The 26950-nt window shown below is 45.8% G+C and overlaps 1 protein-coding gene across 3 annotated transcripts; it reads right to left on the reverse strand.

The window, feature by feature from the left end:
* Positions 1-985: 985 nt before the first annotated feature.
* Positions 986-22490, reverse strand: MXRA8 (matrix remodeling associated 8). 3 transcript variants are annotated; one of them, XM_075113962.1, is made up of 11 exons: positions 22387-22490; positions 21883-21960; positions 14255-14275; positions 13513-13821; positions 12827-12928; positions 11093-11551; positions 6265-6423; positions 5131-5161; positions 4087-4163; positions 2269-2346; positions 986-1382 (listed from the first exon to the last, which is right to left on the reverse strand). In XM_075113962.1, the coding sequence occupies exons 2-11, from the start codon at positions 21929-21931 to the stop codon at positions 1357-1359; spliced, it is 1311 nt and encodes a 436-aa protein (XP_074970063.1). In that variant the 5' UTR covers positions 21932-21960; positions 22387-22490; the 3' UTR covers positions 986-1356. The 3 variants fall into 3 exon arrangements, with proteins under 3 accessions (XP_074970063.1, XP_074970061.1, XP_074970062.1); XM_075113960.1 differs by having other exon boundaries at positions 21856-21960; XM_075113961.1 differs by lacking the exon at positions 22387-22490 and having other exon boundaries at positions 21883-22315.
* Positions 22491-26950: the final 4460 nt, after the last annotated feature.

Consider the following 26950-nt stretch of genomic DNA (forward strand, 5'->3'; position numbering starts at 1 on the left):
CAACAGTAGGAAAGACCTTTTCTTCGGTGCCCGAAGGACCACAGGTGTGCCTGGTTTGGGAATGGTGCCACTGAATATCCCAAGTGGTCAGAGAAGCTGTGTAAACCTGTTAATATGTTCCGGCTTTCCAGATGCTTTAACTTGTGCGGATTACAACACTGAATTACTGACTTCAAATTTTTGGACATCCCCACCTGACGCACTGTTCATGTGTAGAACTCCCCTCCAGCCCACAGCCCCACTATCTCAGGTCCCCGCACCCCAAAACAATGCCAAAATCCACACGAATGGACTCCTCTCCCTCCTCAGCTCCCCTTCTGAGACTCTGGCCCATGAAAATTCCTGCCTGGCTATTCAGCGGAGTGTGGTGTTGCTCTTCCTCGTCATGGGCTGCCCACGAGGAGCTGTTCCTTTTAACAATCTGTCTGCCTGTGCTGTAATCATACCTTTGTTTTGATGTGCACACAAGCTCTGTGTGGCCTGGGTCCACCCAAAGACTGCAGGGAAATCACATTCCAGATTCCACAAAGCAGTTTAGCCCTCTCCATAATATTTCTGGTTCTGATCTAACTGAGACTGGGATTACAGCACTGTATCTCCATTAACTTCAGCTGAAAGTATCTGCTCATGCCAAATTTGATTTGGTCTGCACTGAAACAAAAACAAATCAACAAAGCAGCTTAGAGAGAGAAATGCAGAGTCAGGCTTCCAGAGCTCTTCGGAGCTGATCCCAGCCCTACCTTGGTCAATTGTGTGCCTCCCTTTCCCCTGGAAAATGAGGATATTGACATTGCCCCATTCATAAAATGAGGTATTTGCATTGTCGTTTGTGAAGGCATATGCTCTCTGTACTTCACCTGGAATATGTAAAGCGCTATGCGACTGTGCAGCTCCTCCCGATTAATGCCAGCCTATGAGAGATCACAATCAGGCTTTGCTATTATTTTTCTGATGAATACGCTACATGGAAAAATGCCTGATATAATGATGGCTCAAGATTAGTGATGCAGGTTGGTTTATTTAAAGCAGTAACATCAAAGCAAAAGGTCTGCTGATTCAGCTCATAAAAATCATTGATGCATAAAACCAACGATAATATCAAGAAAGAAAAGGTGAATGGAGGACTGGGAGAACAGAAGAAAAGGCAACCCAAACCCATCATAAGTGCACACAAGAGAGACAGTTTAACTCTTTCAAGAAGCATTTGCAAATACCCTTGTGCTCAGTGGGGAGAAAGTCTACATGAAAAAAATTCTATGGTAACTGGAGGGACTTGATATTAAGAAAAGGCATCTCTTTTCCATTTATCTATCTTGGATTGAAGCTCCTGGTCCAGCCAGCAGCTTGGGAATGTCTTCATTTACAATATTCCTTCCTGAAATCTGAAAGCAAATTGAAATGGAGGTCAGTACCTGAAGAGAGATTTCAAACCACCCAAAGCAGCACACTGTAATATGGACTTAGCTATACTGCGACAAGTGACCATCTGCAGGCAACCGTGTTCCCAATATCCTCTTCATAAAGCCCACAGTGAGATATACTGTGTATAAATTATCGCACAGATCATCTCTGCAGATCTGCAGATGTAGGCAAATATATCATAACTCCATCAAGAACAGCAGGTCTAAGGCAATTCAGGGACTCTCCAGACCATTCCCTTCTTGATATAATTTCAATCACATTTATTATATTCTAAATTCATGCGAAAGGAGTCATGGAACCTAACAACTTCTTACAAGTACTGCTCAACATAAGTGTGGCTCTATAAACTGAGGTGTAATACTCAGGATTAATCCTGGATAAGGAAAAGGAGGTTCAGGCCCGAGGGAAGGAGCTTTTTTTTGAACGAAGTAAGTGACTGCCCGGTACCCACAAATAAATTCACTCAAAACACTCTCTTCTGCACAGTGTTTTCTTCTCAAACACCATGCCAGGCCATTCTTGAGATATATCTCCCTCTGAGGTTACAGTACAGAATGCACTATTCCAGCCCTGCAAGGCATTCTTTTTCCAATAAAGAAAAATTCTATTTGTGCCATGCCAAAAGTTTTTAAAAGCCTAATCACTACTTGCATCTTGTGGCTCCGTGATGAAAGGATAGGAAGGGAACCAGCTTCTCATTCCTGCTGCCATTTGTCATAACGTTTACCACTCCCCATTCAGCTGCGGCTCCGGCTCACTGCTACACTGTGTGCTTCCCTCCTCCCTCCCTCAACCCATCAGCAGGCTCCTAGAGCCACCGGTTAGGGTGAAGCAGGTCATTATTACCTTTGTCTAAATCAATATTCTTTGCTGGGAAGCTCCTGGCTTGCTCAGCCTTCTCCTTCAGGATGTTGTTTTTGTAATCTGTGTATGGGAGGAGTACAATTCAGACAGCCATTAGAATATTAAAAGAAAACAAAGCTTTACAGGCAAGGCAGACATGTGATCAGTCCTTCCTTGAAGTACTCTAGGCCTGGCATCTCCAAATCTCTAGGAGCAACTCACGGAGTTACTCAGCCACTCAGCAGGAAAAGGAAAGCTGCTACGACTTTAGTTTTGCCCCTGGCACTAATCAGTTATGCATACTTCAGTTTCCTGCTCCTCATAGGGACCACAGATTCTTCCAGCACGAAACAAAAAGCTCTGGGTTATCTACGAAAGCTCATCTGAAGGTGACTGATCCAGTTATTCAAAGAATTTGCTCGCAGGGGAGCTCTCCCGAGACATACAGAGAGGAATTTGCACTTGCTGCTGTCCTGGTTTACAACCCACCCTCTCCAACTCCTTCGTTCTTCAGATTTCATATCTACCTCTTGTTTATTGGGGCCCTTACAGCAATTCTCTAGCTTGGGACCTAAAGTCTGTCAGCTTGTTCTTTTAAAGATTGTACCTTTACTGCGGGTGCACAGAGGGGAAAAAAGGGGACAGACTCAATTGTTTCCTGGTTTATCAACACGAGCAATGACATATGGCAAGTTGCAGCAGGTATGAACTTGGCACCACGGCAAGTCTTCAGGAATCTCAGTGTAGTGCAGACAAGAGGATCAGTTCTGCTTTACAGACAACCCACTCCAAGTCCAAGCAAGAAGACACCCCTAATCAATTACTGACACAATAAACTCAAGGCTACACCTTCAAGGTCTAGTAAGGAGCAGCATCCACCTTCAGGAATGTGGTAAGTTCCTGGAATCAGTCCTACACATCCCAGCAAAAACACTTTTGCAGATCACCAGTGAGATTAGCTTCCTTCCCCTCTTTTCAGTATGTTCCAGTTTACCATGAGTTCCAGTGGTTTTTGTATTTTCTATCTTTTGTATTGTAGGACTTTTGTTGCAAATTTTCTTCCTATCATGTTCCCCAAGCTTATTTATCTGAATTGCTATCACAGATCTTGATAGAAGGCCCAACTGTTCACCAAGTGATTTGACATCTGGGGGGATGAAACTGTAGAAAGTTAAACCAAACTGGCTTCAATGGAAAGTGAAGGCAATGAACTCAGCCAGCTCATGACTCCTCTTTATCCCCACTTCAGTCAACTACAGCTCATACCCACTTTCAAGAGAGATAAGGTCAGTAGTTAGCACTGAAGAATGCTGATCTATTTTGTTTTCTCCAGCTCCCTCGCTTTGAGCTAGTTTTTATGTACTGTAGAATGATGATATTCATATTGACAAATGCTTTGTTTCTTGGACAGGAGATTCTAGAGAGCTGCTTTGTTGATCCTCTTGCCTACACAAACTGCTTAAATTTGAGGAGACCTCTTCCCTAGACAATGTCTTGATCTCATTCCACATGGTCCTGCACTCATGTGAATTTGGCTTTCAGGTGCATGTCAAAGAACCCCAAAAACTCCAGGTGAAACAAAAGCAGCTGTGCCTCATTACTGGCCAACCTCATTAAATCAGCCTCTAGTTAAAAGTCAGGACTGCCCTCTCCAGCTGAGTCCCCCTGCTTGCAGTGACTTGTGGGCCGAGATTCTCAAAGTTGCCGTTTAAAATCAGGAGGTGAAGTAATTTCAAAATGGGCACCTAAATGCCATTAGAAAATGCTCAATTTTAACGAGTTTTGACCCGCTTTGGAGGACGGTTGCTAGTTGATGCATACCCAGCCTGATGTCTTCACTTCTGTATTGAGTCAGATCTGTTGTGTCGACTGTAAACTCTTTAAGATTTACATCCTTCCTGAAAAAGGAACAGCAGTGAAAAATGGTATTGTCACATCCTTTAATAACCGGCTCCTTTCACACTTTTCACAACAGTTTTTCTAATGCTGCGTTAGAGAATTTAATTTACAGTGTTTACTTGCTATATTATCTGGAGAAAAGTTGGAAAAAAAATCCATAGAAGATTTCATTCTCTACCAAGTACTGGTGATTTTCACAGCTATCCTTACAGAATCCTTTCCAGTTTCTACAAGGGTTCCCTGGAGAAATCATGACAGATACATAACAGCATTGGCAGCCACTGTACATAGGTGCTTTTCCTGTCTTGGCCCCTAACCTATCAAACAGATTTCAGAAGGTCATACTGCTGACTACTGAATCCCTTTGACTGTCTTTTCTATTAACACCTTGAGATCTCTGGCTGGCTGGCTCTTTATTCCCTATGTGTTTGTCCAGAGCTTAGAACAATGGGGAGCCAATCTGTACGGGAACTTCCCCATCTCTTCCACTTTAATACCATATAATAAAACATAAAGGAACTCAGCTACACAATCTTGGCCTCAGTCTCACAGTAGGGTTTCCAGTAGGTTTGTGCATTACCCCTTTGCCGCTAACTCCTAATGACACCTCACAGAAACATGATCTGTGAATCAGTTCCCAAAGTATAATGAGAGGAGATGCCAAATCAGCCCTATAAACCATTCTCTCCTTCCCTCTTTGACAGCAAAGAGGTCGCTCCCTGCTATGCAGTCATTATGCAAGGGTATATTCCTGGGAACATTACACTAATAATGACTAGAGTGTAAAGCTGCAAAAGAATCGGTGGAAAGCAATGAATAAGCTCTATCAAACAGCCTGTGCTTTACACGGCTGTACTTGTACTAACCAGATCCTCAGCTGGTTTAGGCTCTTAATGACAGCTGAGGGTTGGGGCCCCTAAGTTCATTTTTATGTATTCTAATCATAGACTGTGTAATCATACTTACTCTCCATATTTCTTCACATTGTATTCATAACCTAAACAGGGAGAAGAAACAGAATGAGCAGTCTTATCCAGTCCAACCAACCCCTCCCTGACAACAGTGATAAAAATAACACCTAGTACTTATTCACAGTGCTCCTTATGGCGATGCTTACAACGATCGCTTTCACAATCCCTCCAATATACAAGAATTCATGTGTTCCGCTGCCACAGGGAGCTTCCCTTTCCTTTATGCACCAGCTTTCCAGCGGTTTTCCCAGATCTGTGGATGCCCAGCCACGAGAAACTACAGCAATTGCCATATTGCATTTCTTTCCACCTCCCATTTATTACAAAAATATTAACCACATCTGTCATCTCTTGTGTGCTGGTGCTGCACGTGCCCATCCCCAGCTCATTGCTTAGGCCTGCCTCCGTCACACGCTACAGGTGCTGGTTTTCATCAGCCTCCCACAGGCCAGGTATCTAGCTACACTCCTGCCTCACCCCACCCTGCAAGAAGGGATGATTTCAGGCTCCTCTTTTCCATGCAAAGGCCAGGGCCAGGACTCTGTCCCCTCTGTGACTGCAAAGTAACTCCACGTAAGGCAGTGGAGATAACTCCAATTTGTGTTGGTGCTGATCCCCTGACACGTAAATAAGAATGAACGTGGTACTGCAAAGAACACACCAGGAGACAGACATTCCCTGGTATTTGCTTTTTGTGTGGCATCCAAAACTATTTGTGTGGAAGTCACCAAAAGCTCTCAGTGTCCATTTAGCTAATTACACACAGAGAGCCACCTAGCATGGGGAGTCCGGCAAGGCCTTCAACATCTTCATTCCTAAGGGATGCACGTGGGCCTTCTGCTCTAAATGAACCCCACTTGTAAAGAGCAACTATCTAGCAGTTCTGATTTACTTTTCCCTTACAACGGAGCGACTCAGCAAATCAAGGCCTGGAAATTTTTACGCCACACTAATGAATCTCCCTTGGCATCAGCACCTGCAAAGACTCCCCACTGCGTAGGTTGCTGGTTTTCCAGAAGACGATTGCTGCCTTCAGCATTATGCTTTGCAGTAATTATTTGCAGTATCAGCTCTCCTGTCGTGAGACACCCCTATAAGCACTACAGGGCTGGTCTTTCCTAGCACTTACCTCTCTGCCGGCGCTTGCGGGTGATGAGGACAACGATGATGAGGATGACAACGAAGAGCAGCAGAGTTGCCAGGATGTAGCCCAGCTGCTGGAAGAAGTGCACCCGGCTCTCAGGGATGATGACGTTTATCACATTGTGGCCCCTGACAACATTTGGATCTGATGGCAGAGGAAAAGGGAAAACGGAAAAGGATAATTGTAATTTGCACCCAAAGCAAAGCATATTCACACGGGGGCCCATAGGTGGGCCTGAAAAGCGCGTTCAGCGAGAAACTCTTCTGAACCACATGAAGTAAAGAGCAAATGGCTCCCTAATTTACAACATACTGCACTTTTGTCAGTTGGAAGAAGCCTGTGCTCTTCACGAGACCATTGTACTTCCCAGGAGCATGAGGTATTAACAGTGACTGTCGCCCACTCCCTTGCTGCTGCCTGGCTGTCAGTGTGTTCTTGTTTATTGCAGAGAAGTCCAGAAAGGAGCCACACTAGAGAGCCCCAAGCCTTTCTGCAGGGTAACACAACCCTCCTCTGGGTCCCTTACAACACACACACCACGTTGCTTTGGCTCCAGACAGCTAAAGTATGAAGCAGCCCCTCCCTGCCAAGGGTTATAATTTACAGAGTGGGAGGAATTTTCAATGCCAAAGAACGCGTTTCCTCTTAAATAAAATGAAAATCAATAAAATAAATAAAAGAAAAAGCTACAACGAAAAGCCAAGATTCCATTCCTTTTGTGGGTGCAGCAGCATTTCAGTTCCGCAGCACAGGGAACGGTAACTCAAAACTCTTACACAGAACACTCTGTAGATATCAAATAAATAGGTCAATGTTTTACACATATAAAGAGGAAGCGACTTCTCTGCTTGCAGTAGTCAGAGGAGTGGACGAATCCAGCCCAGGCACAGACACAAACCCAGAAGACACACCGTGCTGGGGGAAGCTTTTCTCTTCAAAGCAGAGCTAAAAGTGACATCTCCTCCTGAGAGAGGACGTTCACAGAGCACCAGGCAAGAACCAGTATGGAATTCTGACCTACCACTCCCTTGGGTGTTTAACCCTGTAAATTAGACAGGGGAATAAGGGAAAGATGGGGGAAAATATCCCAAAAGCCACAGTTCCATTTAACAGATGTGTTCTAATGTGAGAAATGTTGACATTTTTTGAACTGCTGGCATAGTGACTGGTTCCAGTTGGGTAGCTCGTTTCCAGCATCTAAGAACACCAACCCACCAACAATAAAATCAAATAAGACAATAACAGATTGAAACAAACACTTTGAAACCAGAGGTGATTGTTTGCTAATGCTTACAGCAGTCCTGGAAAACCCAGAGGTTTTAGCATTTACTCTGTTCTGGTAGCCCAGCCCTCTACTCCATCAATACTCCACTTCTTGCTGGCATTGCTAGATGCTGCGTCCTTGCTGGCTACAGCGCTGAAAACTAGCATGTGGTTTTTCACAACTGCTAAGCTAAAAAATACCAAACCAAAAAACCCACTTGCAAAGCTGCAAACAGTTCTACTTTAACAAATCTCTGGATCATGAAGGGCTTCTTCAGCATCTCCCGTAATGAGATGGTAGCCACTGGAGCAGCTTTTGAGCCAGATGTCAGCAAACATAAACACATTCCATTCCTGGCTTTTTGCTTTCCCACAATGCTGCAAGATAGGGTAGGAGTGGGGTTAAACTTTAGTCAACATTGGAGAGGTCACTGTAACAACAAACAGTGGAAACAGAGATTTGGTAACTTTGGGTCTCCTTGGCTTACTCAGTGAAGTAATACTAAAAATGCTAGTGTTTTGACAAACCATCACTGGTGGACTTCAAAGTGCATCACCAGGAAGGCAACAGAATAGACCCCTTTTTATAACTGGGGAAACTGAGGCACAGAGTAACGGTTGATTCAGCTGCACCCAGTAGATGAACAGCAGCACGTAGAATAGTATCACCAAGCTAATACAGACTCTCCTCCTCATGCTACTGTTATATCAGAATTTAAGCTGAGGTGATGAAGGTTTATTGTGTAACCCAGATCTGATCTTTCAGTATGGCTCAACATGGCGTGCCCCTCTGCCTCCAATTCACTCACGTGATCTGGTTTAACTACTGGAAAATAAGCTTTCATGGTGGGGGGAAAAAAGTTAGAACAGAAGTACCGTTACATTACTGAAGTGCCAAGGGTCAGATTCTTCTGCGGGGAAAAAAGGAAAACTCTCTACCAAGAGAGCTCACCACTGCTGGGTACAGATGGCCCGTTTTCTTTTCAAGGTTGGCAAAAGACTGAGAATAGTTTAGCAATAAGCATGAGACAACGGATGCCATTCTTTAATCACTTGCTCCAAAGCAAACACAGAGTAAAAATGCACTGAATTAGTAGGCACACACCCCAGTTATACTGCCGAGACCGAGAGCAGAATTGAGCTCATGCTTATATTCAAAACAGGGTGAAGTTTCCTGTCTGGAAATGGCTCCGCGCCTTGGAGCTGCACCAGAAACTATAGCTGCTTGCTGAAAAAGCTCTCACTGCTCTGCTTTTGTTATCTCCTGATGTTTCATTTTGGCTTTATGTTATATCCCCAGAAGAGCTGTATACAGTTTTTCATGGAATGGGGCAATATCTCAGCCTTTCCTGCTGTACACAAACAGGGCACGTCCCAGCAGGCTCCCCATCAGCAGTAGGTTAGAAAAAGGCATTCCAGATGTCTCAGCTTCTTTCACATTCCCATCGACTCAGCACATTTTTGTGTGTGGTGCTCTCAGACCAGCTGAGCTTTCACTGCCCATAGGGGACAAAGCTCTCCTAAGGCTGTTCTTTTTGACAGTGGAAATGGCTTTTCTCAGGAAGGCAAGTTCCTCCAGCACCGAGGGCACTACTGCCTCACCCAGACATCCCTGGCAGGTTAAGTTACTTGTAGGTTCTGTCTGACTCTGAGCAGGCAGGTAACGCCTCAGCAACAACCAGGACAACATCCAGGAATGAATTCCTGGGTGGGCAACTCTGAGAACAAGATCTAGTTTTCATCTGCATAATGTGATCTACATAGGGCTCAAGGGCCAGAGGCAGGGAGGCTGGTATGTGTATGTCCTGGCCTCCGTGCCAGCTCCCCAGAGCCACCTCTCTTTAGCACTGCCTGGGTTTTCTGGACACCAGTCTTAGTCCCAAGGGGGAAGTTTAGGCTTCTATGACTTGAAAAAACCAATTGCTAGAGAAGAATAGACCTATTTAAAAATGTATGAAGCATGTCAACATTATATATTAAGCAGCCAATAAATATTAAACCACAATGAATATTTTAAAATGTTAATAAGGAGCTGTACCCAAAAGACTTTAAAAAATATTAAACTTGGGATTTTAATTTCATTTTTCTGCCTGAACTAAGCATGATGGTTTTGAGTTTGGACAGGCTGTCAGATGATAGCTCACTGCAGTGGAAAATGTAAAAACTGGTTTAAGACAAAAAAAAAAGAAAAGCTGAGGGGTGGAGGAAAATTCCTGGTGCTTGATTCTGCACAGTCTGACATCTTGCACAGCCTAAGCCCCCGCGCTAAGGGGAGAGAAACACTTATGATCTACACTGGTGACAACAGTGCAAGTTATAACAGCAAAGGCAGAGCAGAATTGACCTGTGCCCCACACTTCCTCCTGTTCCATAAAAGCAATCAGGAAAGGGAGCCTGTTAGAAAAACAGCTTGTTTGCCTTAAGGCACGTTAGCATTGCGGGGCAGAACAGGCTGCAGAATCGCCGTGGAGCAAAGAAAACAAGAGCTGGATGTCACTACAGCACTGCAGGCAGGGTAATTAACCCTGGTGGCTGGGACACTCCACTTCTGGTGCAGCATGGTGTTAAAGCAGCTCTACAGGATCCTCACCAGTATCACTACGTGTGCAGCTCCGGGTACACCAATGTAATGGGAATCACAGAATCCCAGGGTGGTGGGGGCTGGAAGGGACCTCTGGAGCTCACCCCATCCCACCCCCTGCTTGAGCAGGCACACCCAGAGCAGGGGCACAGGACTGCGTCCAGGCGGGGGGTGAATGTCTCCAGAGAAGGGACCCCACAGCCTCTCTGGGCGGCCTGTGCCCCTGCTCTGGCACCTGCACAGGGAAGGGGTTTGTCCTCATGTTCAGGTGGAACTTCCCGTGTTCCAGCTTGTGCCCGTGGCCCCTTGGCCTGGCGTTGGGCACCACTGAAAAGAATCCAGTCCCAGTGTCCGGACACCTGCCCTTTAGATATTTATAAGCATTGATGAGATCCCCCTCAGGCTTCTCATCTCCAGGCTGAACAAGCCCAGGTCTCTCAGCCTTTCCTCATAAGGGAGATGCTCCAGCCCCTGAGCATCTTGGTAGCTCTCCATTGGACTTGCTCGAGCAGTTCCCTGTCCTTCTTAAACTGGGGGACCCGAATAGCTCAGAAACAACCAAGCCCATACACTACAGCCAGATACTAGTAGCAAGGGAGGCAAGACTTCATCTACTCTTCTAACCCTAAGGCCTGGCTCAAATGTGAGAAACCTTCATAGAGGAAACCTCAGTGTCGCTCTAAGTGGCACCTTCACTTCAGTGGTGTCTGTGGTACTTCTGCAGGGCACAGGTTTGCCTTGACCACACTCCCTCCTGCTGGCACTAAGTGATCCCTGCAGACCCCTGCAGAGGGACAGACAAGGCAAGGACATTGTGGCATTTGGAGCAACAGCCTCCTCAGGTGATGATGGGGAGTAACGTGTCATATTCCCATCCCGTGGCTTACTGAGCTCTTTAGAGCTCAAAGGTGCAACTGTGGATACTCATCTCTTGCTCAATCAGGAGAACCACTTCCAGAGGCCACTTACCTACAGCCGGGGCAATGTTGTGAGTTGTGAGGTTCACCACCTTCTTCTCTCGCACTGGCTCCGTCACAAAGACTTGGTAGATCCTGCGCTCATGCAGGCCACAGTAGTGATGGTGCAGGTGGCAAGAGTAAGTGCCTTCATCTGCACTTTCCAGCTCAGAAATCCGCAGGGAAAAGTCACCCAGGGCAAAGGCTGTGTCAGTGATGTTCATCTTCTGACGAATGAAGAGAGGTCCGTAAGAACGGCGCTCGCCAGAGGCGTACAGATCAATGAGGCGGTCAGCCCGGTCATGAGGAACCCCTGGGGGTTGCCTGTCCCAGTGGACCACTTGTTGCTCCTCTTCACTGTGCCGTTCGGTCCAGATGTGGTTACGGTTCACACAGGGGAGCATCACTGTGCTGCCTTCTAGGGCAACGATCACAGGCTTTTCCCCATCCCAGTACTCATTTGCATCCTCAGCTGTGGAGGAGAGAAAACAAGTTGTGCAACCTTGGTACCTGCACCTTTACATACTCGTCCCATGCTTAAGGACACCCAGGCACACCTAAGATTGCTCTCAGACCTTGCAATCCTATAACACATCCCCTCCACAGATCCTGAAGAGCCACAGGGGTAGTATGTCTTGTTCAGCAGTTAGTAAAGAAACGTACTTTTATCTTCTACATCCTAGGTCAGTGCATTAAGCAAGACCACTTCCTTATAACTGAGAGTTAATCTCTTGCTTCAGAAAGCAGGAAGTATATTCTCTCTACAGACTAAGAACGGAACAAGAACAACATATTTCATCTTCAATATGCTGTATCCCAATTCTCCAAGCAGGAAATGCTTTTCTACCCACAAATGCCTTAATTACTGGAGGAGTTCAAGAACCACTGTTTTGTATTTTGTTCTTGAAAAGGAATAACAGAAGAACCAAAACACAGATGAGCAGATTGGGGCCTGCCCACAGGCCTGCCTGGGTGTTTTTATTGCATAGAAGCTGTAAGAACAGTGGCTGAAGAGATGCACTTCTCTGCTATCCCATCAGCCCTTTTACAGCTTCCCAGTACAACCAGCCCCAGTAGCTTTACTTGCTCATCATACAAAGGTCGGTTTAAATGACATGGTAGCGACGCATGTGTGGCATGGGTGGCACACACTGCACTTGCCAACAGCCCTTAGAAGCTTGCTTTTAGAGCTGGAATTAAGGTGTGGTAACTTCAGGAGGCCCTTTAACTACAGGCTTGTCAGGGTAAGCTCACCAACCAATGTACAAGGCAGATCTTTGTGGCTAACCCGACCGATGATGGATTGTTACTAGGGATGTTCTGCTGCTGGAGCAGTAACAGGACAGTTAGTTAACTGGGCTGCCTAGCGTAAACATTTAACTTAACAAGCTCCATGCATCGTTTGTCACATGCCAAGACAGGAAAGAGGTTATAAATAGCATATATTGAATAAAGTTTCTGAAAACTCAGGGAATCTGATAGCAAACAGCATAGTGAGCACCACTGTCTCCTGATGTTTTCCAAGCCTCTTGTGGCGTCCGAAAACCCTGAACCTGCAACTGGTAAGGCATGGGCAACACCCTGCGTCCACACTGCTCTTCTCTGGTACTAGTATAACAGCACGCAAGGCCTAGCGGGAATCAGCACACGAGCACCACTGTGAATTCAGAGTCCTGGTGGGCACTGGACTCCAGTTGCCAGACCAGGTCCCTTGCAGAAAGAACACCAAGCTGTCTGCCGCACCTACCTTTCTTGGTGATAGCTAGCTGGATTTTCACAGTTTCGTATAAGTGGCAGTAGTGATGGTGAAGATTACAAGAATATGTGCCTTCATCAGTCTCTGCAACATCTAGTACAAGAGGAAAGAGAGGGGAAGTTGAATCTTCTTCACTGAGACAATGATTACTTTTGTCATTTATACTGTTTTCCAAGTGCTTGTATGGATGCAAAAGGGCCTCTGCATAACTTGGTTCTCACCCATCCTTATCGCCAGGGTAGGCTAAATAGAGAAGAATCATCTCACCTAATATAATAATTTGTTCAGTTTATTTGCTTTTGTGTGGAATGTACTTGTATTAACAGATGGAAAGAGAAAGCCAATTTAAGTTTAGCTAAGAGCAGGCATAGGAAGAATTACAGTCTTGGGTTTGTAGTTCAGGAACTGAAATACAGTCAAAGGTCAACAAGAAGCCCCAGTGACTTTCAAGCAATGAGTTTTTACCAATTCTCTTTTCAAATTGGACTGTTTCAAAGGGTAAAAACACCACTATTGCCAGCGCTTCAGAGAACCCGATTAACCTCATTAGATTGATATTTATTTATTTACAGAAAATTATCCATAAAATAGCCATTTTCACTGAAAAACACAAAGGTAGTTTAGCCAAGAATTTTCCATTTTGCAAATAGCATAGGGGAAAAGGTGCTCTTTAGTACCTTTGATCACCAAGGAGAAGTTGCCATCTGTAAAGGCATTCTGGGGCATGAATATCCTCCCCTGGTTGTAGGAGCTGTATACACGCTGATGTCCAGCTGAGTACATGTCACACAGCCTCTCCACCTTGTTATCTCCGTAGTAGCTGCTGTACACGTCCCAGTGGACTACACGCTGGCGGTCGTTCAGACGATCCTGGGTCCACACCATGCGATAACTCTTGCAGGGCAGGACAGCCTGTGACCCCAGCGTAGCACTGATATTTAACACTGACACTACAACGCTGTCTGGGTTTGAGGCATCAGCTGGGACTGAGAGCCAGGAGCAAAGAACAAAAAACAGGGTTACCAGATTAATGCCATGTGAAGAAGACACTAGAGTAGGACTCAGACCTGTCCTAAAATCTTTGCACGCCTTCCACCCAAAATAAAGTCACTTTCAAGACCAACACAGAGCTCGCTCATGGAGAAATAAAATAAGAAGCCACTTAAAAACAGTGATTTCATTCAGTGAAAGTGATGTCTGATGTCTGTTATCAGGATTATAGATTTGACCTGTCCTACCTACCCCTTCCTAATCCTAACCCCCGGTTTAATCAAAGTTTAGAGACACTAGTCCATGGGATGCGTGGGTCATGCCTATGGAAATTAGCAATGAAACCCCCATCGCATGTCACGGAATCCGGGTGCCTCTCATTTCTTCTCATGATCACAAAGACAGGCAGATTACAAAGATGTCACTCACCTGAATACGAATAAACAGAACCTGTCAAAGCAGAAAGAAGAGAACGTTACTGACAACAAAAGGAAGAAAAAACTCCTCATATTCACACTCATATTCAGCAACCACCTCCTCTGTTATTATTCCATCTATTCCTCCCTTGTCTGTTAATATACTTATTTCACACAGGTATTTTGGTTAAGCCCAGAGACCCAACCACAGGCTGCAGCAGACACTGTACACTTACAGCAAAAGACAGTGCCTGACCCAACAAACTGAAGACCAATGTGGGATATGCTTAGCCCGCAAATGAATTTCATACACTCCAAGTCTTTATTTCATACCATCCATAGTCACAGAGTTTTTTCCACCATGCTATTCCAATGTAATGCCAAAGCTGTCAATGCGTCACCCACCAAAACTGTCTCAAAGCGGCCTCTTCTGCCCAAGAGAGAACTATTTAACACATGTTGTGTAAGATGAAAACAAGAACCCAAGGAGGCAGGAGCGGGCGGGGGAAGGGAGGCAGCAGTATTGGGATCTGATATTCGTCCCACATAAACAGCAAGGCACCAGCAGAAACAGCAGGGCAAGAACAGTTCATAGAATCATAGAAGGGTTTGGGTTGGAAGGGACCTTTAGAGGCCATCCAGTCCAACCCCTGCAGCAAGCAGGGACAGCTTCAATTAGATCAGGTTGCTCAGAGCCCCGTCCTGCCTGGCCTTGAATGTCTCCAGGGATGGGGCATCGACCACCTCTCGGGGCAACCTGGGCCAGTGCTTTACTGTCCTCATAGTAAAAACTTTTTTCCTTATATCCAGTCTAAATCTCCCCTCCTTTAGTTCAAAACCATCACCCCTTGTTCTGTTCACAACAGGCCTTGCTAAAGAGGTCACCCCCACCCTTCCTACAGCCCCCCTTTAAGCACTGAAAGGCCGCAATAAGGTCTCCCCGCAGCCTTCTCATCCCCAGGCTGCACAACCCCAGCTCTCCCAGCCCGGCCTCACAGCAGAGGGGCTCCAGCCCTCGGAGCATTTCTGTGCCCCCTCTGGCCCCGCTCCGACAGGTCCATGTCGTTCCCGTGCTGAGGAGCCCAGAGCTGGAGGCAGCGCTGCAGGGGGGGTCTCCCCAGAGCGGAGGTGGTTCTACCCAGATGTCACCAGCTAAAACCACGCTCATTTTTGTCCTGTTTGACCATTGTGAAATGACATGTGCCAGCTTCACTTCCCCAGCAAACACCCACATCTCCATCAACTTTCTCTGCCAAGGCAAAGGCCTGAATAGACTTGGAGACAGAGCTGACGCCAGCTCATTTGCTAGGGGTTAGAGCTGCCCAAGTGGAAGGGAGTGGATCCACGCTGCCGATGCACTAGACCGAGGGCCAAAAGATAACTTTCATCTCCGAGACTCCAAATCTGATTCCTGTAAAATTGATGGTGGGAATTAACACATTGAGGGAATTTTGTAACTCTGCAGGATGCTGAGTCTACCTGTCAAATGAGGCGGGATGTAACGTGGCTGTTTCGCTTCACGCTCACGGCACACGCTGTTGTCAGCACTCCGCTGGGCAAACCCATCCTCGCTTTGGGAGCACAGCATGTCCCCCGGAGTCTCTCCCACTCTCACTCCCACTCTGCACAGTTAACCCTGTAACGCTCGGGATGCAACCACAACTCTGTCCAACACACGTGACTCAGATCTATGCAGGAAACACTTTGCAAGAAATGAACTAATGCCTTTGTTTCCGCAATTCTCTAGTCCAGCCCCTCCTGCTTTTTGTGTAGGAGGGGTCTAGGAGGTCTCCCGCCATCATGCTTTGAGAGCACCATTCAGATTCCCAACACAATGACATCATTCATCTCTCTAACCAGGCAAGTCCAAGTGGGCTCCAGCAAGATCATTAGATGTTTTGTCCTGCTAATGTCATAGGCACAATGTCCCCCAGATAAAGGCTCTATTTTTTTTTTCAGCCCAGGAATTTATGCATTTCAAAAGAGAATAAATTAACTCCAGACTGGGGCTATTTTAACCACACCCCCAGTGCATGGGCTGAGAATAAACTCTCTTTCCTTTCCTTCTCCTATCACAAAATACTGGGCGGTGACACCAGAGAACAAAAATGAGCAGCACCAGCTGTTGAAGCCAGTTCAAAGACACTCTGAATACAAGTTATTTTTTCTATATTTATAATCTCAGCATCGCAAAGGAAAAAGAATCTCGTGCAAAGCCTGCACTGCTCTGGGTATGAGACATCATACACAAGACATTGTCATTCTATTATTTGATGGTCTCTCCTAATCAGGCTGCAAAACGCCTGATGGTAAAATATTATAAGCTGCCAACCTGTCTCTGGAAGCCAGGACTTAGATTTAGCTTAGGACAACAAAGGATGAATAAAAAGCTCTTTTACGGCACCAAATGATCCTTCTCCGTGAGAAATCGGTCTCACTTGCAACAGGACAACCAGCTCTCAGCACAACAGCATCCACTCCCATCGGTGTGACATATCCACTCGTATCGGCGCGACAAAGCAACGCCCGTGCAGTTGAACTGGTGTTGTTTGCCCTGTGATACGATGCAGTATCACAGCGACTTGTGTGCTAGGGAGTGGCGTCTCTGAGCTGGCTGGCTGGACAGCCAATGCTCCCAGAGTCTTGCACTACTGCTCATTAATAGCAAATTGATTTGGTGTTACAGAAACATCCTCTCCTGGCTCAGCAAGAGGAATGCATTTACTTTTCTCCTTTCCTCTTGCAAGTTAATGTTAAAAACATTAAGCCTAAATGCAGCATCATAAATCTAACAACTGACACAGGTATCCACCTAAGCCTTCCAATACGCTCTGCTCGGCAGTGGGTCGCAGTCCTAAACTAACAATAGCACTAACCCCTAGTTTTGTATCTTTTAGCTGACCCCACTGGCATGGTAAGGACCACCCAGGTCCTGACTCTCTATCCCACCCAAGGGGCCTTTTGCCCCGCTAGGTTGCTGGAGCCCTCTCAGCCAGCTACATGCATTTCTCCAGCACACTTCCAACCACAGCTCTCTAAAACAAGGAAGCGGTGGAGCTGTCGGTAGCTAACAGCTTTTAGATAAGAAAAGCTTATGTCTTATGGGTTTTGACAGCTTCATTTTCCCTCCACTCTTAAAGCTCTGCTAGCAGCTCCCTAAGAGGTGGGGCAGCAGCACCCTTCCTTACTTGACAGTTACACTCCAGGGTCTTCCCAGGTCTGACCCTCAGTGACCAGGAGAGGTTGCTTCCTGCTGGGAAAAGAGAAGAGCCTGTTGATGCCTTGCCTGCATTTTATCATACCGCTATTTTGACTTGCTGAGCGTTGCCACCCAAAGCTGAACAGCCCAGGGTTACAGTGACATTATGCGCTCGAACAAAACCCATCCAAGATGAAGGCATAGTTAAGTATTTTGTTGGAGTTCAGCAGAGAGACAGACATTGAAGAGAAAGGGGTTTTCACTGCATGTCTGTGCACACTCACATGCACACACACAGATTCTGGACAGAAACTTTGGGTCTGAAGCCTGCCCGAGGGTATCATTCGTAGCCTCAAAGTGGTAGGTGAGAATACCAAAAAGACAGCGGCATAACAGCCGATCAGCGAAGTTGTAGAAGGGAAAGAAAGGACAAGTCTTTACAAGAGGCATGGGAATTCCGCAGGACAAAGAAGGAAGAACTGATAGTTCTGATTCCCCAGCAATGCTGGAAACCTGCACATATACACCGGGTCATGGATAAGACTCAAACTTATTTGACATGGCTGTAAATGGGATCACTTAGAAATCTAAGGAATCGGGAATGTGTCTGATCTCTTGTATGCCTGGAGAAAATGGAATTTAAAACAGACCTTCCATAGCCTGAGTATAGAGCAGTAAAAGAAGGAATAAGCCTTTTTCTCTCTTCAGTCTCCTCCATGTGCTAGGACACCTAGCTCTGCTACGTGAGACACGCAGTGCAAACAAGACATGGCCCCCAGCCATGCTTTTTAAAGTTATTTTTTGTATAACATGGTAGCTATTGAACAAAGGCAGAGATATAGCCATAACCCAGCAAATTTGACAGTTTATGAACTACAGGATTGGGGTAAACTGGAAGCAGTTATTTTGTGGAGTCACACTTCCCAACCTGCAACTGTAAAATCAAGGAGTATTTATGCACCTAGTGAAAGCTCAGACTTTCGTAATCACAGGACTCCAGGGCCTGGAGCTTCAAAACCACCAAATGCCTTAATAGTTGTCAACATAAGACTCACTGGAGCTCATTTTAAAATTTCAAATTCCATGTGATGGATAATCACTTTGTCCTCTCTGTGTGATGTACCCACGAAAAAAAAAACACCAACAAAGAGACCTCGATATGCTGCACCCCAACATGTCCTGTGCAGCCTCAGCATGCCTCTCTGCAGGATCCCGGAGGTATTCTGCTGGTCCCACAATATAGGAAGAGGAAAGCATCCTGTAAAAGCGTTTCCTAATCCCTTGTAAAAGGCAGAGCCAGCTCTTACTTGAATCCCATCCACTTTTCAAGTAAAGAATTAAGCCACAAAAACTGCAGGCAAACTAGAAGTAAAAGCCTCTGGGTCTGAAAGACAACACACTCGGAGCTCTCTAGGCAGTGTCCTTGGAGCAGTTTGAACAGAAAACTGTCCCTTGAGCCTTGCCTGAACAATACCACCACTTCTCTCCTCCTGGAGATAGCTGCTGGCAGAAGGTCTGCTTCACAGGTAGACTCATGTGCTAATGAAACCACCAAGTTCCTACCTCATACCAGAAGATGAAAGACTACCAGAGCAGAAGAGGAAACTGCAAACACCGTAAGTGGTAGCCTGAGTGCTCAGTCGCACAAACGCTCCCCGGGACATGACGCCACCAGCTCTACCTGCAGTGCTTCTCCTGAACTCAGGAAGAGCCTTGCCACTGATGTCAGCAGAGCCAGGACAAGCTGCCTGGATGCCGCCTTACACGGCAACAAGCATCACTGAAGTTCAGACCGTAGCAGTGAGCAGGAAAGAAAACAAACTAAGAATTCACTGGAGAAACGAGTGTCATAGCTCACCAGGTGAGTGGGCTGAAACAGTCCTTGAGGCTGACAGCCCGCTTGCCTAAGTAAGCTCAGCCCATTATTCATTTGCATGCCTTCTTTAGTGTCTCCCGGTCTGCTTCACCTGCTTTTTTGCTTTTGAAAAATGAAGCAACATCCCCTTTACGTTAGGGGCACAGAGGGATGGTCTAGTCCTAGAGAAAGGATGTGTCCTTCACAAAATCTGTGCCTATCAGATTCCTTATTTCTCCCATAAAACCCATTGTCTGTGCGGGGATTTATTGGTCTCTGCAGAGCTGTTACACAATTACTGCAAAAACAGCAGTCTGTGCTACCAAGCTATTTCCAAATACTTTTGGAGAATGGCAGTGGCTCCATCCTGACTCTTTAGGGAGCTGACCCAGCGTCTAAGAGGCCATAATGGTTTATGATGGAGTACCATCAAGGTGACAGCTACACAAATGAGCTCAGCTCTCTTCTGATAGCCATTTTTTTAAAACCCACTAACCAGGAATAACATCTGGGCCCATCTCGAAGAGGCAAAGGAGGGAGATAGCGAGCAATGTCGTTCCACCTAGACATCTCCCATTCACCACGTGCGCCTGCTGGCCTAGGACTGCAAGACCAAGCTTTTCAGTAAAACAAGGTTTCCCTTACAAAGCCAACTGATTGTCAAGCCAAGCTTTGAACTGGGCTTTTATTTAAGCCTCTATGTTTGTTTATTTTTAAAGGCTTTCTGGGACAACTTTCTCAACAGCAGTCTTCTGCTTTCAAAAAGGATGTCAGGACTGGAGAGCCCTTAACTACCCACCCAGCCCCAACAATTCCAAGAGCTCAGTGCAGGTAGGAACATGTCCACGAATCGGCAAAAAGCAAGAATGTGCTGCCTCAGCAGAAAGGGAAAAAACCTTCTGTCTGTACAAGAAACCAATCGCCATCTTAGCCACTGCACAATCAGGATCCCTCACAGATTTGCCCTAACTTTCTCACAGGCAGTTCAGATATTAGCTCAGCTTTGTAAACCCTTCTCTGCTTTGTGTACTTCATGCTGGCTCTAGGCCCACAGAATAGTTTGTAGAGCCATTCCAAACACAGTGCTGTTCCTCCCTGCAAGACATTAACACTTGAGGGTGTGGTTCCTCTCCAGAAGGGTTCATCTCAGCAAATATGGAACAGCACAGATTTCCTCCCTTCTCCCCTTCCCGTCTTCACTCATTACGCTATAACCTAATTTGTGTGGGGGTAGCAGGACTCAAACATCAGGGCTGCCTGGCATACGGACAGTTATCGCTCCAAAATACACCTGAGAATAGTCTGTCAGAGGTCATCTGTCCTTAGGTGGGATACTGTTGTCTCTGCGCAGCTCCCCCACTGCTCTGTAGCAACCCAACCTGCTATTCCTGCCCTGAGTGCTCCCCAAGCTCTGCCAACATGCAAAACCACACCGGGGAGTAGCTGGACTGGTTCATGCTTCTGAAATATAATATGTGGCCTCTCCTCCTTCTCCAGGCTTAACCCACTCCCACACACTAGTTTTCTGAGCCACTTTAACCCTTCTGTCCCTATGACTGATCCCGTACGTTGCCAATTCCTAAACCTTGCCTTGAGGCATTGCAAAACTGGGGATGATGCGCTGGCATGGCAACTAGGCTAGATTAATTAGGGACCAAACCGAGAACTCTTCAGCTTACCCCATCCCGGTACTGAGGAATTTTGGGAGGCTCAGGTGGCTAGTCACAGCCTCTCATTACCAGGGCTGCGAAGAAGAGGGGGGTCACCGGTCCCCAAAAAGCTTGTGCTCCTCTCTTCCTACTGCCAGCACACTGAATAGTCTCTCCATACTGTTCTTAGAGCTGTAATAGGTCCTTTGCCATAGATGCCTTCCTTAGAGCCCAAAGTGTTGTAAGTGTGGAATTGCTGGGGTTTTGCGATTAATCCTCAAATCTTCACCTGCCATCAAGCCTTACTGGGGTTTCTCTGTTTAGCTTGGGGTCTGGCTCTCAGGACCCTGAATCTCCTTTCACCTCTAACAGAAAACTCTGTGATTAAGGAAAAGATACAAGCCATTCTGTTATTGTAAGCTCATCAGACCTGTCCTCATCCCTTTCTTGCACCTTACCCGAAAGTGAATTCCTATGTCTCTGTCTTTATGCTGACAGGAAAAAAAAACCACTTCAGTTTTTTCCTCCACCCTGAACACTCACACACGTAGCAGCTGTTTCTGCCTCTTCACAAGCACAAAATAACCTTGGATCCTGTAAATCTAACTATGCAAGCTTTACTGTGCTCACACTCAAGCTTACTGTTTTTCAATTTGCTCATCAAGGTAACTGGTAGGAAAAAATAGATTGCACAAACACGCTGAATGGAGTACCCCTTAAACAACCTCAAACATTTCTGCATTCTCTCCCCTTTCCTGTCCAAAAAGCATGAGAAATGCATGATTCCCTCCCCTCACTGATGAAAACACAGCTAACTTAGGAATTTGAACAAAATCTTACAAAGATAACAGTTCAAAATCTTCTAGCTAACCCCCAGCCCCATCCTCTGCAGTTGAAATAAAAACAAGTACCATCATGCCGAGCAGCTAGGAGCTTACTTTGCTGAAGCAAAATCTGCCACAGAAGGAGTTTTGCTAGTTGCTCCATTTCTTCAGCTTCTTCGTGTTTTCGTCTCTCTTGAAAAACAAGTTGAAGACCTTTTTTTAAAAAACTTTTTTTTTTTTGTAACTGGAAAACACTATGACCTCATCAATTTACATCCAGAAAGCTGTGGACAGCAGCTCATATTCTGCAGAATTACTCCACCTACAACTTCCAATTCCCCACCTCCCCACTCTGTTCTCCCCCTACACTCACACTCCACCTCCTTCCTTTCCCTAACGCTTTCTGCACAATTGCTACGAACACCCACTCTTCTCTTTCCCCTCCCTCTGGGACCTTCTGATCTGCCCCTGACTTTGATGTAAAAGTTTTATCGGGTTAATTTGGTCCCGCACAGCTCTGGGCTCACAAAACAATCTTTCTGCCTCCCCCTAGGGATGGAACTAATTTTCCTTGTGCTTTACTTGATCCAGCTGTTCCTTCCTTTGTTTGACACTCACCCAGCTGTCTGCTTGAGACTGGATTTATTCTGTTGCCTCCAGTGGTTTTTTGATCTTCGTCTCCTCATATGGTTTTACTTCAAGCTCAAGCCTCAGAAGACAACCTGGAAAACAGTATTTACTCTGTCCTGTGATTTGTAAGCAAGGGCTTAATAGCAGCTCTCTTAGCAGAAGGATAACAATGACAAAGACTGAATATAGGGGAGCTTAGGGCAGCGCAGGCAAGAGAGCCTAGAATGCAACTTCAAGTCCCAGAACACTGCGATGTGGGGAACAGGTTTCCCTACCACAGAGGCCAGAACGTGGAAACCTGGGTCAGATGTAGAACCTCTGCCTTCAGACCTTCACAGAACTGAACTATGTGAGTAGTTGTTCGACTGGCACCGAGACAAAGATCCAACACCTTGTAGTAACCTCACCTGCAGAAGACCTGAGACACTGCTGCTCTTCTCCTTTGCGTACCCACGAGAAAATACCAGCCCCGACAGCAGTGCCAAGACACAGCAACAACGGCAAGCAACGACTGAATTTTCAGCAGTCTTTGCTCAAGGAAAAGTCTGTTAAATCAAGCAGTTCCTAAAGCCTGTACTGATGTATTTACCTGTGTTTATATAACCCACTTCACCGCGTCCCACAGTGATGAGGAGTATTAACACAGTCACTGAAAACAGTCAAACAGCAGAGGAAGAAACTGAAATTTCTTAAACTCCAAACCCTGCATCACAAAAGAAAATGCACATACACCCTTTATGCGTATACGCTCACAGACCAGTTAAAGTTCAGATCACCTTAGTTTGCATCTGCAGCCATTTTTTCAGTTCAGGGAATTACTTCTCTAGATGGTGTGGGATGTTCAGAGGGGACAGACTCCTTAAAGTGGCAGGGCTAACCAAGCATGGAATGAAATCGTGTCCCCGTGCCACCCTTTAAATAGCTGAAACTTTACCAGCCTAACGTGAAGAGGGCAGCAACCTTCACAGGTAGTGGGAACAGCTTAATCAGTCTGCTGGCTGCACCATTTAGAACAGGCCCTGCACTGGTTTAAGTTAGTCTCTGCTGACTCTAAGTATTAAGACATTTCTCACTCACATCAATCCAAGTCTGTGTTCTGAAAAAAAGCAATTAATTTCCAGTGGAAAAGCAGGACAAGATGGTAAAAGACACTGAGTCAGAGTATTCAACACCCTGTTCCCAAAAAGCGCCTTCGGATATGGGTACGAAAGGTGTAAATGGTGCCTTAGATTTGGAATCTGGCCTTGTATAGGCCTAACAACCTAATCCATGTAGGTGACTGAATTAGCCAGGAGTCTTCTAAGGCAAGACTTGCAGGAAAATTACATGAGTATAAAGTCAGGAAATAGTGTAGCTGTTGCTAGTATATGTTAAAAAATAAAATATGGTAAAGCTTGCTGTTCGCTTGCATTCTGTTGCTAGATTATTGTTGTTTATGGTTAACAGGGTTTAGTGGATTTAACAATACAATCAAATTAGTCATCAAGTGGAAAATGTTGGGGAAAGGGAATTAAAACTTATCATTCTTATATGCCCACCTGTAGAACAGAGCTAAATATCTGTAAGACTCATGGGAGAGCTTAAAAATACAAGCTAGTAGCCTTCCCATGGCACTCCATGGAGATAAACTTAATGCCCCACCTGAATTTTTCCTTCTGACATTTTTCTGTACCATCTCGTATACCAGAAGACAGATTTCCTCTACCCCAGAGGGGGCTGTGTTTCAGGAAAAAAGAGGGCATTTTATCAAAAACCTAAATAAATATCTAAATAATTATACTCCGCAACAAGGGAAACTTTGGAAACATCCAGACTAAATCAGATCAGAACTTCATCTAGTCCAGGATCTTGTCTCCAGCAGCCGACAGAACCAGACACGTCCAAAGAAATTCCAAGAAAATGGAGCTATCATTAAATAATTTGACCGTAAAAAAGGCCTGCTGTTAACTCCAGCAGGTCTTCACACTGCCCAAAACAGATCCAGATAACTGCTGGTTTGGGTTTGTTTCTAGTGAAAAGTTCTAAACTAATCTTCAGGTAAGAAACCCACAAAATTTCACTGCAAACTTCAACCCTGTCATTTATATGAAGTGGGGAAGTTTGTGGGTAATTAGATACCTGCAGTTACTCACAGTCCACGTTCCCACACTCATGGGCTGAGCTATGTCAATAGCCTGTACATTACACATGTCCAGTCTGACGGTAACCCTCATGCAAAAACATAGGCTTGTCTCTGCAAGCCTCAGATATTTGCATTAGTCCAATCCCATAGTCACCCACATGCAGCAAAGGCTCCTGCTACACCATGTCCCTAAAGTGAAAACCTGCTGCCAGCTTCTCAGGCATCACAACGAAGACAGTAACTGAGCCACAGCAGCTGAGGTCTGCTGCTGAGCCAGAAGTCTGGTGGGAGAAAGAGCCTTTCCTGTTGTCTCTGTCAGGCCAGGGAGCCAGAAGAAAGGCTCGAATCTGATAGCCTTTTGTTCAGCTGCGCATCAGAGCAGCGTCTGGAAAACGTTTGGCTGGGAGGCAAGAAGCTGTTCCCATCGCGCAGGCAGCAAATACAGCACCCTCTCCTTCCCTTGGCTTCTCTCAACCACGGGCAGAACCTTCCAGGCTGCAATTCCAGGTTGCTTTTCCACCTTTCTGCCTCCTAGCTTTGGCACTGGTTACTGACTGTTTCTTCCATGACTTCTGGGATGGATGCAGATTGCTGTGGTTGCTGCTGTCATGGATTGGCTATTTCCTGACTGCAAGAAGCCAAGTTCAGACTGAACCCGCTAAAGTCTCCTAAAGAAAACCACCCACTGGAAAGAAAGAGCAACAGCTTCTCTGGGGTTCACAGTGAGAAGAAGAAAGGGACACAGGAGGCTATTTCACAGATATTTACCTTTTCCTCACTCTTTAATTCTGCACAGTCTCTAGTCAGCCCTGTCCTCCTAGAGCTTTGCTTGTCCAAAGAGCTCCTGGAAGGGCAGCTGTGTCAACACTTTGCCCAGTCAGGAGCTGAATTTTTAACTAGATTCTCCACGGAGGCTGGCCTGAAGAGTGATCCCTAGCCTTCCTCCTTCCCCACTCCTAGAGGTATTTTGGGTATTGATTCTCAAAACAAGAAGCATCCCTTAGCTGCCCACTGTGGCGTACACAGCCGTCTACCCCGACCACAAATCCTGTCCAAAGAAAACAACTTCATCCATGCAAGGGGAAGGAACCTTCCAGCAACAACACAGTAGTTTTGCTTCCTGGAGCTTTGCACCTGCCATCCTCATCGCAGATCAGGCTAGCAGGGAGAGGAAAGGCTCCCATGTTTCCAGTCACCCCTATTTCAGATATGAAATATATGGTGATATGAAACACTGGTGACTCAGGTGGAAAAAAACCCTGCCCAAAGACAGTGCAGGGGTCACAAGATTAATTGGCTTGTGGGAAACAATAATGGGCAAGTCAGGAAGTTTCCTCTTCCCGATCTCTTCCATTTTAACATTTTTGTGTTCCATGGCTGCTGGCTGCACCGAAAGACCTCCCAATAAACCTGAGCTAAAGACCACTAGTCTAGAAAAACTGAGCAAGTATCAGATAGGGAAGAAGGCCTGATGTCAAGAGGTACCCTCCCTCCTTTTATAGCAATTTTGAGAACCACAAACCCTGGGAAGTAGGAGTGGAAGTGGCCACTTCTGCCCAATTTTCACAGCTATAAATATATGTAATGTATTAAAAAGGAATGCCAGGATTAATGTTCTATTGACACAAAGACAGAAATTACAGTACAGGGCCTTATGTACAGGGTTTATCAACACTCCGTGCTTATTACCAGCAACTTCTTTAGATCTTCTTTAAACACAGGACCCATAGTACACTGCCACGACCAAAGGAAAGGAGACGATATCTACCCATGAGCAGAAGCAAGGATAATTCCTAGAACTGAAAAGTAATAGGGAATGCTACAGCTTGGGAATAACGAGTGCTAATTGACAGGTACCATGGCAAAAGTAGCAAGGATCCTGCAAAGCCAAAAACATCAGCAGAAATAGTTTTGCACAGAAACAGCAGAGAGAAAGGCAAGGGAACTGCAGTTCAGGGTTAATGTACACCGACACCATTTATCTTCTAGTAGGAATTGCTCAAATAACCCTTGTCATGCCAGTAGCGTGATCGACCTGTAACACTCAGAGGGACAAATACGCACCCATATTCACTCCCCCTTTCTAAGAAAGGTCTGGTGTGGGTAGGGAGAGCCTTCAAAGCTGCCTGCTAATGGAGAAGAGCAGTGTAACACACAACCATGTGAATTACCAGAGGGTATGCGTTTCCCAGGAGACTTCATTTGGTTGCAAAGCTTTTCTCATTAAAATAAATCTTTCAGCTGCAATGAATTCCATAAGCAAGCCTGAAATAATCCAACTTGCAGCAAGAGCTGTGAACTAAAAGGACAAAACTGAAACCCAACCACAATAGCAGGGCTGTCAAGTGAAGCCTGTCATTATTCCAGTGATGTAACAAGCTGCGTACCTCTCACAGACCCAGCATTACAATGTTTGTTCCCTAGCCATAA

This window comes from Phalacrocorax aristotelis, chromosome 19, assembly GCF_949628215.1.
Source record: "Phalacrocorax aristotelis chromosome 19, bGulAri2.1, whole genome shotgun sequence".
Taxonomy (NCBI): Eukaryota; Metazoa; Chordata; class Aves; order Suliformes; family Phalacrocoracidae; genus Phalacrocorax; species Phalacrocorax aristotelis.

What these genes read in the sequence shown, in the direction of transcription:
- MXRA8 (XM_075113960.1), bottom strand. Translation starts at nt 21,931, where the DNA reads ATGGAGCAACTAGCAAAACTCCTTCTGTGGCAGATTTTGCTTCAGCAA. An exon ending in GCTAGCTATCACCAAGAAAG is followed by an intron (nt 11,552 to 12,826) that starts GTAGGTGCGGCA and finishes TCTCCTCCACAG; the next exon opens with CTGAGGATGCAAATGAGTAC. An exon ending in GAATATTGATTTAGACAAAG is followed by an intron (nt 1,383 to 2,268) that starts GTAATAATGACC and finishes ATTTGCTTTCAG; the next exon opens with ATTTCAGGAAGGAATATTGT.